We start from the raw sequence: 16868 nt of genomic DNA, 5'->3' as shown, positions 1-16868 counted from the left end.
CTTTTAAAAACACCTACTTTTCTAGCGTTTGGAATTTGCCACAAGCTATTATACACTATAACCCGACTTTGTATTCAGATACCAGAAATACCTATGCATATCAAATTGTAATTTAGATCCATTGGCCACCCTTTCCGAAGCTTTCCCTACGTCTTCCCCCTGGCCTCTGCCAGCCACTGTTGAACTTTGCAAGAGTCCACATTGTGGAAGACCATGTGCACCCATTATCTCACTGATAACTGGCACCTGCTTCTGTGCACACTGATTGAATCTCCTTCTTAGGGGACATATAGCATTGCTTTTTAATTGAGAGAGCTAATTCATTCAAAGTGCAGTCCACTGGTGGACTCTATTTATTCAGGAGCCAGGGAGCATTCTGGGTATTCTGTTTAATTTACAGCCATTTTTATTTATGCCATCCTATGTCCTCAGCATTAAAAACTACAGAAGGCTATGGAAATTATCCAATAGGACAACTTAGAAAGATACAGGTTTCTTTGGTGGTTGAGTCTTTACACACACACACACACACGTCCCCAAAAATTCTATGGCAAACCAAAGAAGCTGGGCTGATTCTAGACCAAAAGCCCAACATTGATTTACATAAATCAATACCTTTACCATTTGGTCAGTTTTGCTTCTCCCATAAAGGGTAATAGGTTGTTAACTACTTGGAACATCATGCTTTTTAAGGTTCTGTTTGTAGCCATGCAGTGTTGCATTAACCACACTTCTTGTGTGGGATAGGTGTGGGGGTGGGGTGGGGAGGGTCTTCAGTATTTTAGCCTCTATGAGTACTCAGAAAATCCACTGGAGCCAATCCAAGCAAAAGAATACCTGAAAGGTTGCTGTCAGTGGTTGTAAGTTGACATTTATAGGAAACCAGGAAATGACAAGCTTTAGGATTTGTGGCTGAGAAGATTTCTCCATCTTCATTTCAGATGGCTTAAGCTAGGCTGTGGGGACTTGTGCTGTCAGTCACGTGTGCTTTGTGCCTTTCAGCTGAGTTTCCACAAGTCAATTTCTAGTTTGCAAAGGGCCTAGGTGAGTAGGTTCAACTCTAACTCTGATCATCTGAAAGGTCTAGATGTGGTCTTCATGCCCATGGTATGTGGCAATACTAAAGTGCCTTTGCCCTGGCCTAGGTGGGTTTATGTACATGTATGTGTGTATACACACACACACACACACACACACATTAGGTTTACGCTATATGCAACATCAAAGCCTGAGGAGCCTCTCAGTAACTCTAAAACTAAGAATTGAATGGCTTCCCAGAGCTGCTTCCAGGGTTAGTCTGTATAACTTGTTGTCAGTGCCCTGAGGAAGTGATAACTGCTCTGTGTGACCTATGCTGATGTGAAGGTGTGGAGGGACTCATCAGATTACATTAACTTTTAAGCCCAAATTAGAGGGACGGAAGACTGAGGTTTTGGATAGGAGTTGGAACGTTTTCCCACTGGAATACCCAGAAGGGAACATAGGCTCTCAGAGCCAGATGTTGGGAAATAGAGCCTGGAAAATTTTGTCTCATGCATGAAAGTTCAGCCAGGATATTTGTAGCCCAGTTGTATTTGATTAAACTTATCTTGTTTTAAATTATCAATACATTACACACACACACACACACACACACACACACACACTGGGATTCTATTTTGCAAGGTGGCTTTGTCATGATAATTTCTCCACCATGTCTTCAGTCCTGAGGTTGCTATTCTTGGTGCCCAGCCTACTTCTTCAAGCATGAAATACAGACCCAAGGTCAAGACTCTCTGATATCAGCTGTACAGCTGAGACATTGGCTCTGGGGTAGGTATTGGGATAGTTAGAATATTTCAGGATGGTTGAAATATGTGTAGTTTCTGCTATCAATATAGAGCTTAGACCTTTTTAATGAAAATTTTATTAAACTAAATTTAGACTCAAAAACGGTAGTAACTATAATAAAGAAATTTCATGCGCCCTCTCCTCAGTTTATTCCAGTGGCAACATCTTATAAAACAATACAGGCTCACCGTCAGGACATTGAGCCCGACAGAATCCACTAGGATCATGTGTATAACTAATTCTCTGCAGGTTTGTCCAGTGTGTAGTTTTGTGCATACAATAGTCCAGACATTGTGCTTTTCCCTGACAAGGCTCCTACTGCAAGCTATACCAATCTTCTCACCATAGCCCCCTGTTTCTCTGTGCTCACTTTTGAAAACCCCTAATTTTAATGTATAACAATTGTCATTAAAATTATTGTAGAAACAGACCCATAGCATAGAATCTTCTAGGGTTGGCTTGTTTCATTCACAATCCTTTTCTGGACAGTGGTCTCGCTTTCTGTTGCTGAGTCTTCTGTGCACTACAGTGTTTTAGCCCAGGGTTGGGTTTGGCTATCATGCTCGAGGCTGCTATAGTCATTTGCTATATTCCTTTTATGTTACCATGCATCTCCATTCTCTAGAATAAATGGTCAAGAATCTAGTGAATGTATGGCAATTGAATGTGTAGTTTTATAAGATATTACCAAACTGTTTTCCAGAATAATTGTGCCATTTTGTACTCGCAGTGTGTGAGAGTGTTAGAGACTCCAGTTTCCACATCCTCAGTATGCTGTGTATTTTCTTTTTGTCTCTTGCCTTTCTAGTAGATGTGTAGCAATGTCTCCATTGTGTGTGTGTGTATGTGTGTGGGTGTATGTGTGTGTGTGTGTTTTCTTAAATATGTCTTAGTTGAGATAGTACTATGTTGTGGAACTTTTTAATCCCAATCCAGGGTTTCTACCCAGACTTGCTCATTAAGTTCCTGAATAAAGACACACAAGTTTTATTATTTACAATAAGCCTTTTAAACAGCACCAGAGATAGGCACATATCTACCTCTATGCTTTTAGAATCTACTTTCCTATGGATAACCCCAAGTTATCACTTACTATGTTTCATCTGGGCTGCTTTTAACTCCATTGGCCATCCCTCAGGGCCATGATCTCTTGGACTCATCTAACCCATGTCAGCTTCTCCTCCATTCACTTTCTTCTCTCCCTCATGGTTCTCTTCCAACCTCTAGCCCAGGAATTCTAAACCCAGCCTATGTCTCTTCTGCTCAGCTATTAGCTGTTGGCATCTTTATTCACCAGTCAGAAATAACTTGGGGCAAGGTCACTTAGCATCATTTAGGTCTGTCTATCTGTGGACTCTCTCATCTCTGGGTCAACCATGTCTTGAGGAATCTGTATTAGCATTAGATAGACTACAAGCAACATTAGGCCAATGGACTACAGAATTATATAATTTCTGCCTCCTTTCCTACTTTCCCACTTCTCCTTCTCCCATGTTCCTTTATACACTCTCAAGGAGATAGTCTCCTTTCCATTGATATTAATGCAACACACACACACATTCCTGATAGCTGGATGTCAAATTGTCTTTTTGCATGATTTTGTTTTTGCTGTGTTACATGTTCTCTTCATATCTTTTGATTATTTTCCACGGGTTGGTTCTTTGTTTTTGCTTTCATTGACAAGCTTTTATTCCTAAGTTTAGAGAATCTTTGTGTTGTTTTGATACTAATTTGCTCATCTAATGCTAATCACCTCCAAAAGTACCCTTCTCCAGGAAAGTCTCTTCTGGAACAGCATTTCCTTTTGGACACAGATTTGCCTGTCTTTGACAGGTGAGGATTTCCATTGTCAGCCTTCTTTAGTCCTGGGGCTCAGAGATGGGGGGATGTGTCAAGGAAAGCCTAGTTTTAGCAATGAGAAGTGGATGATTCACTAAGAAAACATTTAGCTCATTAAACCTAGATGTTAGATATATGTTCCTGAGTGAGTGAAGGAACTTTCAGGACAGTTGAAGATGGGGTCGGCTCAGTAAAATTCAGATGTCCATCATAGGCAACCCCTGACTATTAGCCTGTGGACTTGGCATATCTTAGATGGTTGTTCTGGTCAATATAATATGGCTAGTTCTCTCTGAGTGATCTTCTCCCATACCAAGACATTTATCTAAAGACTGTTCAGACCAATGCATTTTTTTCTGCCCACTGACAGGGAAATACACTCTCTCATTCTGGCAGTAACTCCTCCCCAGAGGGAGGTAGAGAGACAAGAAGGATGTCTCTGGGCATATTTAGTACTGTCATGTGCTGTGACATTATTTCTGTGGTGTCCTGAACAATCCTTTCTTCCTTTCAATAGAGAATGGACATGGAACAAAGATGCCACCAACGTACTGCTTGGTGAGCCAATGAGTTTGTTAAGGCTACTTACAGGAGAAAAGTGATTCTATGGCAGCTGTATCCCTGAAAGCTCACCCCAGCATGGATGAGAACTCATGACACCTGGGAACCTGGAGTTCACTGCACAAGTTTCAGGCAGCTAGGCCGGTTAGAGACTCTCTTTCAGGCAACTGAGTTGTTCTGAGCCTCTTTCTGGTAGCTTGGCTGATCAGCTTCTTCTTGGTAGCTCACAAGAGTATCTTCCTGAGGTCCTTACTGCTTACATAGCTTTGGGTACAGAAAGACCCAGCATACCTGGTGAGATCCGGGAACAACCTGAATCTTTTGATTTGCTTATTTCCTGAAGTGAATTTCCTGTGCTTCCCTACAGGATGGGATGCTTCATCTCCCTTTAAAATACCCCAAGTCTTAAGCATCTTCCCTTCAAAATGGAGTGTTTTATCTTAGAGGAAATTGCTATATGACATGGTTGGTGCTTTATCAGCTTCCAGTCTAAGTCGAGATGGCCTTTGTGAGGGAGATTCAGGGCTTTTTAAAACCAACCATCAGAACGATGCTAGGTCCAATGTCCTGTCCTGCTTGTTGTGGTCATTGTCTTAAGACAGCTGTTTAACTGATGAGTCTTGCATCACTCAAATGTGGCCCCTGTCTCCTATGAAGAACGAGTAAAGAATCTCATGTACTCACTCATCAGATACCTGTTGTTAACTTAAAACTTCCTGGTCTTGATTTACACAAATCACTGAGACACAGTCCAGGTCTTGTAAAGTCTTTCCTCTCAGGAGGCTGCTCAGTTCAATCAATAGGCTGATCCAAGCTGAGAACTTTAAATAAAGCACAGAGCTTTGTGGTAAAGGAATTAGCAGTGAAAAAGCCAATTATATTTACCACACCTAGTAGTAGATAAAAGCCAGCCTTTGGTTTACAGGAAGGGACATACATTATTTGATTGTAACATCATTTTGACCTTTACTGCAGGGGAACAAACTACAGAATTTCTCTTTTTCCTGGGGGATAGAGAGGTTTTTATATCCTCCAAGAAAAATGGTCCAAGAGTGCTGAGAATATAAAGTCCCTGAGTATTATAATTTATATTTCCTGTGTTTCCCTTGCCCTGATATTCCTTGTCAGGCTTGTGGTATTCTTAACAAACTGTGTTCAGTACCTCTAGACTACTTAGAAAACATGGCAGCAAACTATGTTATAGTCTAGATCATTCCTTATGCCACATAAATGTTTTTTTTAAGTAAACTCACAATTTTATAAATATAGTGAAGTTGAATTATATTGTAAAAAAAAATGACACAAAATATTACCAACTCGATATTTTGAAGTATGGAACACTCTGTGGGAAACTTAAAATTTCTAGTTAAAGATCTTTTTAAAAAGATAGTACTTAGGGATGATGAGGTGACTCAGCAGGTCAAGGTGCTTTGTGACAAGACCATCAACCTGAGTTTGATTCCCAGTCCACAAGGTAGAAAGAGAGAACCAACTTTTACGGTGTGTCCTCTGACCTCATGCCATGCCATACATGTATATACATAAAATATGTAAGTAAATGCAAAAAGAATGAAAACCAGCTTGGTATAATGCAGTTAGTACACTAGTGATGGGGGTCGGGAGGAAGAAAGGGAGGAAAGAGAGAGAGAGAGAGAGAAAGAGAGAGAGAGAGAGTCAAATGCTCTAAAGTGGAGATGGAGGCACCTGGCCTCTGGGATCTCTGGATAAGAGATAGTACTAGTAACATGGAAAATGGGCATCAAGGCTGACACTTTAGCTGACCCATGGCAAGGTTCATTTTGTTGGTGGCCTGTAGATAGGAATGGAGTTAATATACCCTCAAATTGCGATGCACAGAGTTAAAAGAATTGGTTCACAGTTACCCAGGGAAGGAACTACAGTGAGAACCAACCGAATCTCAGCCCTCTTGCTCAACACTATCATGAACAGACCTTGAAGTTTATTCGTCCAGGAGAAACTCGATGAGTAGCAAATGCCCCTTTAATGGTGAATTTCCAGAGACAACATCTTGGCCTTGTAAAGACAAAGCAAGCGCTACTCCGAGAAGGTGTCCTGGCCCCAGCTTTTGTGTACAAGAGCGCTCTATATTCTTAGGGTAAAAGAATCAAGGAAGGGCATTTAGAGATGGTTGGAGCTGACTGGCATCTTTCTATACATATTGTTTATTGATCCTAATCCCTATAGGTGTAACCTGGAACATTGGTGAATTCCAACACCTAAAAGACCCTCTACCTTCACAAGTTTTCTCATTGCTTCCTCTGTTCCCTAGGACATGAAACTTACTTACTGCTTTAAGTTTTTATTTTAGCCTTTCCTTCAAACATAAACTATGAAAAAAGATCCCCAAACCTGCTATGATAATGGGAATGGTGGATTGTATCAAGGAGCTCTCCACAGAGAGAGCATAGTGCTAATACCACCTGTGAGGCTGTTACCAGATCTACTGTTGTCTGAGTTGAAAAATCATATGTTTCTTCCACCCATGTGTACTTTCCAGCAGTGTCCTATTGCACACACTTGCACACCAACTTCTTAGAAGGAAGTGGACAATGGCTTTTTGTAGCAGAGTTGGCACTGTTGCTATCCACCTCCATCAACTATGCAGCCAGGGGTATTGATCTCTTCAAGCTGGCTTTGGGCACACTTCCAGGTGCCTTAGATAGGATGCTCATTTTGAATGCATAGAAAGTTTGCCTCACTCACTGTGGCTTAGGTAATTAAGTATCTGTCCTTCGGAACAGGTCACCATTGAAGTAACTACAGCTGCCTGAAGATAAACAGATGAGGCGTCATAAGCCTAAACATTGACAGCTCGTAGATGTCCCAAACAAATATCCCCCAGGCTTAGGGGTGGAGAGACTATATAAGCATTAGGAAAAATAAAATGAAGTCCTCCAGAGCTCAGAAGTTTGGATGCTGTCCATACTTTGTTGAGAATACATCTCAGAAGCAGAAGGAAATGATGGACAGTGGGAAACTTCGTAACATAGCAACTTTAAATAGAATACAAACAAAAGAGACATTTTCAGATCCCTTCAAATAGTCAATAATCAGAAGGAGATGAGAATATAGAACAATCGGATACATTATTGTTTTATAAATTGCCCATCTTGCTCATCGCCAGCTCTGGATAGGAAAAGCAACTCAATTGATTTGATATCTCATCCCACACGTGTTTTCCTTTTTCTTACCCTCTTATAGAAATATGCTGACACAGTCCTCACAATGTAGACCAGATGTGAAGGAGGCAGCTGGGGGCAGAATAAAGACAAAAAGCTAGATAGTCAAGCAAGTGGGTAATGAATCCCACATGCTCAACCACTGACAGAACCCTGTGGACACTCTGCCTTCAGCTCAGTGACTGGGAACTGTTGAGTAACTCGGAGACTCGCATCTCATCCATGACAGCATGCAGGGCTTCCCATGGTCATTTTGTCCTCATCAGTGAGTTTTTACTGCTGAACATGATTGCAAAAATAATTTAATCCTGAACAACTGCCTTTCCTGTGAAGTCTGGAGCTGTCCATATGTGAAAGACAACCTTGTTGCAAGTCTCAAGTCAGGAACCGAGCACATAGTTTGCAAAGTTCTCTTGCCACTGAGACTTGGTTTTAGTGCTAGCAAAACTTGTGCTGTGTGGCATGTCCCTGGGGGAAATGCAGCTTTTCAGACATAGCAGCCTGAGAAGGGTGGGTATTAAATCACTGCTGATGTCTTTTATAGACACCTGCTCTCTGTGAGGGAGCTATATGGAAATGGAAAAAATGTCTCTTTTCTGAACTGGAGGGAGACACCTACTACCTATCTCTTCAAGGACTTCAAGCTTTCATCTAAGGGTTTTCTCTCCTCCTGGTGGAGGATACTACTAGGAATAAAAATTCTTACTAAGCAGATTCACTGAGGAAAGTGAAGAAACAAGAAGTGGGCCACCAGAGTTTGGATGTGGCATGAACCCCAGAGGACCATGTATCAAGCCTTAGTCCCTAGATGAATGAGCATAATGGAGATAAGCACTGATTTTTTTTTTAAAGATTCACTTAATCTTGGAAAGACTTGAGGCCCTAGGGAAGGGGGAGTCCTGATGGGCATTGGAAAATGGGATTAGTAACTGTGGGACGGGGAACTTAGAGGGGAGGGAAACAACTGGAATGTAAATAAATAAAATAATAAAAAGAGAAAGAAAAGAAAAGAAAAGAAAAGAAAAGAAAAGGGGAGGGGAGGGGAGGGGAGGGGAGGGGAGGAGAGGAGAGGAGAGGAGAGGAGAGGAGAGGAGAGGAGAGGAGAGGAGAGGAGAGGAGAGGAGAGGAGAGGAGAGGAGAGGAGAGGAGAGGAGAGGAGAGGAGAGGAGAGGAGAGGAGAGGAGAGGAGAGGAGAGGAGAGGAGAGGAGAGAAGAGAAAAGAAAAGAAAAGAAAAGAAAAGAAAAGAAAAGAAAAGAAAAGAAAAGAAAAGAAAAGAAAAGAAAAGAAGGGGAAGGGAGAGGAGGAGAAAGGAGGCAGGGGAGAAAAGAAGATGAGATGAAAGGCTGGTTAGGAAGCAGAAGTGGACCAGTAGGAGTGAGGAAGACAAGGAATTTTGAGGGTAAGTGCAATCAAATTAATTATATACATGTATGAAAAGTTCCAAATTGACTTCATATTGTGTATAATTAATTAATTCTAGTAAAAATAGTGACAAAAAGAGTCTCCTCTGTCAGCGACTCCAAAGCTTGGGCTCAGTGGAAAAGCCCTGTTCACACTTGCACTTTAGGGGTGTGCTGCCTCAGGATGGAGAGGGGAACCAAGAAAAAGTGGTTCCATCCAACCCTTGTGGGTAGGATTCCTTTGTATAACCAACCCTGCTACAGCCCCTTCCAAAAAGAAAAAAAAAGAAAGAAAGGAGGTAGGAGAGGCTGTGTGGCTGAGTGCCTGGCTTATCCAGATTTGAAAACAGCATGTTGAAACACTTCCATAAGCTTCCAAGAAGAGAGGAGAGACCAGCAGGGGATAAGGATGGGTATGAAAAGTTAAGAATCACTGGTCACCTTGGAACTTATCTTTGAATAGATAAGAATTTAACCATTTTCCTGCGTCTAAACCTCTCCCTCGATGTTTAAGTAACCTTGGATTGTTTTTTTATAAAAGTATAGCTTCATTAGTTTTAAGAAAAACCCCAAATCTCAGAATTGTGGCTTACTTAGACCTGGTGGTGCTTCGCGTCTATTGTTTAAATGTGTGCCACCTTAACATACACAGTGAAGCCAAGGAGTTAATGCCAACATAATGAGCACTGGGGATAAAACCAAGAAGCTGGGTTTAGCTATCTCAAAAGTATGAGGCACAGCCTCAAGTGGCAGCTTATGTTAGACACTTCCAAACACTAATGAGTGGAAATTGCAGAGAAGCAGGTCTTAGCCCATGGCAGGAGAGACTCTCCCAGCTGAGCAAGATACCGTGAGCCTGTGAGCATGCCTCACACACTGGAAATGCGCTGGTCAATCCTTTATGGATCACCAGAGATTAGGGTGAGAATATGAAGTTTGCCTCTTGACTCTCGTGTTCTGTTCGGGTGCCATGTTATGTACATCCCGGAGCTATGGGGTGTCCATAAGGGACAGACAAGAGATGGGTAAGAATGTCTTCCTAAGAGGAATCTTCAAAGACTGGTGTGTTGGATAGCTTTGTGTCAACTTGGCACAAACAAAAGTCATCTGAGAGGAGGGAACCTCAATTAAGAAAATCCCTCCATAAGATTAAACTGTAATTAAGTATGTATGGCGTATTAGGAATATTAGTGATTGATGGGGTATGGTCCAGCCCACTGTGACTGATGCTGTCCCTGGGATGGTGATTCTGGGTTCTATAAGGAAGCAGACAGAGTAAGCCAAGTTGACCAATCCAGTAAGCAGCACCCTCCATGGCCTCTGCATCAGCTCTTGCCACCAGATTCCTGCCCTGTTTGAGCTTCTGTCCTGGCTTCCTCAGTGATGGACTGCAACGTAGATATGTAAGCCAAATAGATCCTTCCTTTCCCATGTTGCTGTGGTCATGGTGAATCATCATAACAGTTGAAACTCAAACTAAGACAACTGGATCATTACCTCTTGCTCAGCCCAACCACTTTTGCACACGTGTCCTATCAAGCCATCTTTCCTCAATTGCCTAAGTCCACAGTCCACTGTAGCATTTTAGACTTGCCTATCACTTGGGTTGAATGCTCACTGCCCAGAGGGTGAAGCAGTGGTTTTATTCCATTTTGGCTTTCTGTAGACCCCTCTCAAGTTAACAAGCGATGCTTGTATCATCCTGCCATTCAAGGCTGATTTATACAGCCTTTTCTAATTTCCCTTATTAATGCTACAGCTTCATTTAGATTAAGCTTTGTAGACCATGATCCTCACATACCAAATGTCTCACACGTGAAAGCCTGAGTCACCTTGATAACATCACTGTGGTTCTTTGAATCCTTTTCAGTTTCTCGATTCAGAGCCCCGAGCCTTCTGCACTTTTCTGGTTGACCTCTTCTCCTGTTTTATGTGAAGTCATATCCACAGGAATATTGTATTTAACATGAAAGTGCATTAATGTGAGACAAAAATCCTGGGTCATTTACTGACTGAATCAGCACTATAATTTTTGGAAATGCATTAACCAGCTGTTGTGTGCATCAGGCCTTCACATTTGTAAAATGGAAAGAGGAATACATATGTCAAATATTCATGAGGCTAAAATGTGACATTTAAGTCCTAGTATACTTACTGCCTTGCCTGTGGTAAACACTGAATAATTTAGAGGAAGATGACAAGAAAGAGAAAACTCCAATGAGAGAGAGAGAGAGAGAGAGAGAGAGAGAGAGAGAGAGAGAGAACAAGCAGAGAGGCAGAGACAGGAGACAGAGAGACAGAGAGACAGAGAGAATGCACACACACAACCCAGAGCATCATACACGCTAAGAAAGCATTTGACCACTGAATTGTACCCCCAACCTTTTAACAGTTCATTTAGAAACAGGAACTCTCTTTGGTAGCCTGAGATAGCCTTGAAAATGCCATTCTCCTACCTTAACTTCTGGTAATCAGGATGACAGATGTGCCCACTGTGATCAACTGTTATATGCTTTCACAGTGAAAGACATATTCACTGAATGACTCACAACATTGTTTTATTCTTTTTTTATTAGATATTTTCTTCATTTACATTTCAAATGCTATCCCCAAAGCCCCTTGTAACCCCCCCACCCCCTGCCCTGCTCCCCAACTCACCCCTCCTGCTTCCTGGCCCTGGCATTCCCCTGTACTGTGGCATATGAATTTCACAAGACCAGGGCTGACTAGGCCATCCCCTGCTACATACACAACTAGCATTTTAAAAGAAATATTTCTTGAACATCCTTGTAAGATTCCAGTTTGAGTAATTTTGCTCAAGGTCATTTAAATTGATCTTATCTTCTGTCCCACCCAGATACATGAGACCATTTCACTTGTTATTAAGTATAAATTAAACACATAGCCTTGGATTTTTACAAATACAAGTTAAGGGTTTTATATGCCAAATAATTAGGTTTATACAATTAGCTTTCTCACTCTGTCTTCTGTTTAATGTTCAGACAGTCTTGATAACTCTGTGAAGCAAGAGCTACAGCGGGAGAAGTGGGAGAGGAAAAACTTGCGGAGCAGAAGCCTCTCCCGACGTTCCATAAGCAAGGAGAGATGGGTGGAGACCCTCGTGGTGGCCGACACGAAGATGGTAGAGTACCACGGAAGCGAGAACGTGGAGTCGTACATCCTCACTATCATGAATATGGTATGATAGACTGAGTGAGGGGACAGCAGTGACCGAAGAGATGCCCTTAAAATGTTCTTCCTCCTCATCAAAAAGTATTCTTGCCAGGCAACATGGTACCAACCTGTGATCCCCAAATCTGGCAGACCAGTGTGGAAAGATTCCAAGTCTGAGGGTAGCTTACACTGAGGAGTGATATTCGGTCTCAAAATGACAAAAGCAAGCAACATTTAGGAAGAAATGTTTTGTCATTCTTTAACACACGTACACGCACACACACACACACACACCACAGGCATGCATGAACATGCACAAAGTCTATTACTTTCCCAAGTACATAATAATGGAAATTTGAGATAATTACTCTGTTATCTTAAAACACACACTCTTGGAAAGTTTATAAATTCATCATTTGCATTTATTTGTTAGTTAGTTGCCACGTGACTTAATTCCATTAGAATGGTATTTGCTTCATCAGTTTCTGCTATTCTTAGTCTATGGGAAAACTTGGGCAGCAAAGCTGAGCGGGATTTCCTCGGGCTAGCCAGAGGTCGAGAGGGAATGAACGTATGCTGTGATCCCATGGTTCACCTTCCTGTTCTCACTGTTGCTGCGCTCTACTTTCCAAACAGGTCACTTATTCTGTTGAGATGACAAAAAGCAATTCCCTGATTGATTGATTGATTGATTGATTGATTGATTGATAAAGAAAAAATGACCCAGGGCTAGGGAAAGGTCAAAGAAAAGATAGACTTTGTTTAGAGAGCCATGTTGTTGGATGTAACTTCCCCATCATGGTTAGAAGACACAATCTCACAGCAGACTTCCTGGTGCTCTGGTTTGTAATCTTTTCCAAGATGTTCCCTGACCCTTGGGTACAGGAAGTATGTTGTAGATTTATCATCTGTGGTTGGGCAACCATCCCAGTGGTTCTCTGCAAAAAGAACTTCTTTGATGAGGATTGAGAGCTGCCTTGCTCTGTGAGGAAAGAGAAGGAGTTAGGATAAAGAGTATAGTTCTGAATAACACTGGTTTGGGGATGGAACAGTGAAAGGATCTCATCTACAATCCTTGGCCTCGCTAGGCACATGTGGTTAGGGAGGTTTAAGTGCTAGCCATGAATATCTATAGTCAAATAATAGTTACTAATGGAGGGAGAATCCATCTTCCCAGGAATAAGAGCCTACATTGGCTACCCAATATCTAGCTACCAGCCCTACAAACATGTATGTGCAGGTAGCACTAAATGGACTCATCAGGCTATATATGGTGACTTGCTTGTATATACAAATAGCAATGGTTACAGAAACAAAAATGGTTAAAGAGGAGGAGACTAGGACTTTGGAGTTAGGAGGTCAGATATGGAAGGGGCATGAGGGTAGGGGAGGAAATGTTGCGATTAGATTTTAAATGTTAAAACAGAAAAGAAAAATAAAAGAAGGAAAAAACTCATCAGTTTCGAGGAATACTAATGTCACAGGTGAGGAGAATTTAAAAATTGTTATGAAAATAATCACAGAAAAGTTGAAAAAGTACTTGATGTGTTTCTATTTATGTCATGTATGTATTTATACACACTATCTCACTGTCTACTCTGCATGTATGTGAGTGATTGTCACTAAAAAGAGAGATATAAACACAATTTAAAATAGGATATCTTGAATGGAAGAATTATAGATGACTAATACCCTTATTTGATGATATGTGAATATAAGCAGTTTTCTACGAGTCACAATTTTTGAATTTTCTATAATGTCCTATAAATGAAAATTACATTTTATGTTTACAGTCATGCCACCCTCATTTTGATTGCAGAAACTCTTACTTTATTACTTGAAAAACTATAGTATTTTAATCCATATACATTTTTTATTTTTAATAGTAATATTACTATGATGTGGATAAAATACATGAACTTCTCAAACATACATCCAACCCATCACCTGGAGGAGGCATCTTTAAATATCACAGTGTAAACTGAGATTTAGTCTTCGCAGAATTGCACCAAGAATCCATATTCTATGGCATGGTACTTGTGTACATGGTGTGCTGGAGCCGTTCATGCCTCTGACATGTATGCACTGTCTGCATGTGAAGTTAATGCTTTCTGTTTCTCAATCCAGGTTACTGGGTTGTTTCATAGCCCAAGCATTGGCAATCTAGTCCACATTGTTGTGGTTCGGCTCATTCTACTTGAAGAAGAGGAGGTAAGGAATGGTTTCCTTCACTCCTTCCTGTGCCTTCCCATTTCCTCCCTTTCATTTAAGAAAGTTCTTGATAAGCAAGAAAGAGGTCTCTACATGGGATTTTTGAAATATAAGTGGAAGAAAAGTATTATTTCTGTGTTATTTTGTTTGGACTTCAGCAATATTGGGTGGGAGATGGGGAACATCTTCAAAAAACTTATGTGTGGGTATGTGGGTGTGCAGATGTGTGGTGTGTTTGTGTGTGTGTATGTGTGTTTGTGTGTGTGTGAGTGTTGAAATGACTTGATTACAATTGCATCTAATAAGATACAAACTGACAAATAGCAGGCACTAAGACTGTTCTGCAATGAAAGTAGTGTAATTGATAACATAGCTGGAGAGTGTCAATGGAAGTCAGGAAGTACATGCAATGATGAGTGTCTCTCATGCCATTAATACATTAGTGGTTTACAATATGCATTTCTCAGATTTGAGGTTTCTGGTTTGTATGTTTGTCTTTGAATAGTTCATGTAGTCTCATACTTATGTACCATCAACATGCTGAGATAGATCATAGTTCATTCAATATTGGAATGCAGTCTGCTCCAAAATGGATTTCATGATTATTTCTGCCCTTCATTCCTGGTACTTTCCCATCTTGGTCAAAGCTGCTCTGGTTTACACTAGAGTCACTCTTCTTGTTGTTTGTTTTTTTGTTTTTGTTTTTGAGACAGGATATCATTATACAACTCTAACTGGTCTATTATTATGAAAACAGGTTAGCCTCAAACTCACAGAAACTTGTCTATCTTCTTGTAGAGCATTGTGCCATATCTGACCTCGTTTTATCTATCATCTATAATCTATCATCCATCCATCTATCTATCTATCTGTCTATCTATCTATCCATCTAGCATTTATTTACTGTATCATCCAAATCTAACAACAAAGTCCATAGTGGTCCCACCTCCAAAGGGCAGTTCAAACATACCCAGGGCTCATCATTTCTGTAATCATTACATTGAATCAAGTCTTACTATATTATGCCTGAACTACAAGAGTGAATTTTCAAATGGTTTTCCTACTTCTAACTTTTTCCATAATGCATTTGCTGGGAAGATCATTTTATATATAACTATAATGGATGGTTTTAAAGTAGTAACTTCAAGAACCCATCAAAGACTCCATTTTTTTTTTTTTTTGAAATGTCGATCCAGACACTTTTGGTCTATAGAACTCATCACAATTTTGAACTGCCTATCTCTTCAGTTTTCCAGTTTTTCCTTGGGCCACTCACTCCCTTGTTCCCAGCCCTTACACTCTGGAGTCTGAATGAGTTCTAGAATACAGTGGGCATTTTCCTACATTGTGGTCTTTGTACATATAGATCCCAAACATTCACCCATTGGTTTGGCTCATGCCAACACCCTTTAAACACTTAAGCCTTTGCCTAAGCACTGACTCTTCAGAGAATTCTCAGTGTCCACCCTACTCAAAACTAGCTCCCTTCTCTGTTTCTCCTTCACAGAATGGACTATTGTAACTCACTATGATTCTTCGTATTTATCCATTCCTTTATGTATCTCCACTATCATAACATGTAGACAACATGAGTACAGAAACTATTTTTCTTGGTTCTGTAACACCTCCAGTATCTAACATGGTACCTGGAACATGAATAAATGTACAAAGTGAAATTTAATGAATGAAGGTAACAAGCAAGCAGATGAAATGCCTTTCAAATTGTACAGCTTAATCATGTCAGAAGGACCTAGTCACATCTACTTCAGCAAGAGAACAGGCACCAAATGTCAGGTGACACACATCAGAAGGACCCTAGTCACACCTACTTTGGCAGGAGACCAGGCACCAAATGTCAGACAAGCCCTATTATTTTCTTAACAGCACTGGTCTTCGGCATCAGTTAGAAGGCTATTTTTAAACTGTCTTTGAAGCCTTGATTTCTTTCCTCTTTCTTCCCTCCTGGCCCCATTTTACTTCATTACTTTGGGGGCACATTTTGGTCATCATGGAATTCCACTTGATATCATATTTCTTTTTCTGTGATCCTGTTGTTAACAATATCCATGCAAAACTTGGAAAGCCAGCAAAAATGCCTACCTGTGTCCATGTGACCCTCTGTGGATGCAAGTTTGGCTTTTTGTGCTATTGATGGGGACTCTGAGGAAGTGAAGTTAGATACTGGTTTGTAGAAAGCTGACAGGTTGCTGCAGAAGAAATAAAGTATATTCATGTCCAATAAAGGAAGTGACCCTAAGCACATGCTTTTCCTGACTAGTGCAACATTAACTGGCCTTGTACCTAATTTAATAATTCCAATCTAGTATGTATCTCAGTGACTGTAGCTACATTCATTTGTTTTTTTTGCATCTGTCTTTGCACAAGATGTACCATCTTGCTTGTCTCTTCACCAGCCAGTAAAATAAATCTTTCACATATGCTAACCATGTATTCACAAAGGAATTGTGTTTTAACCAGACACAATAGGTCATGCTGTGAATCCTAACACTTGTGAAGCTGAGGAAGAGGCATTGCTGTGGGTTCAGGGCTTAAGCTAGAAGTGAGAACTTATCTCGACAAACAAATGAAGAAAAAAGAATTTTACTATTAACCTTTTGAAAATTATAGTTTGATATTCTGGGGTACCAATTT

General features: G+C 40.7%; 1 protein-coding gene across 1 annotated transcript in view; it reads left to right on the top strand.

Annotated features, from left to right (window-relative positions):
* The window catches only part of Adamts12 (ADAM metallopeptidase with thrombospondin type 1 motif 12), a 315274-nt gene that overhangs the window by 141457 nt on the left and 156949 nt on the right, over positions 1–16868 (top strand). The window contains exons 4-5 of the mRNA XM_085831415.1: positions 11834–12030; positions 14133–14216. Of these exons, the coding sequence (XP_085687541.1) occupies positions 11834–12030; positions 14133–14216 (281 nt within the window). The remainder of the gene's footprint in view (positions 1–11833; positions 12031–14132; positions 14217–16868) is intronic.

This window comes from Mus caroli, unplaced genomic scaffold, assembly GCF_978045245.1.
Source record: "Mus caroli unplaced genomic scaffold, Mus_caroli_1 scaffold_16, whole genome shotgun sequence".
NCBI lineage: Eukaryota > Metazoa > Chordata > Mammalia > Rodentia > Muridae > Mus > Mus caroli.
This window is presented reverse-complemented; position numbering and strand designations above follow the sequence as displayed.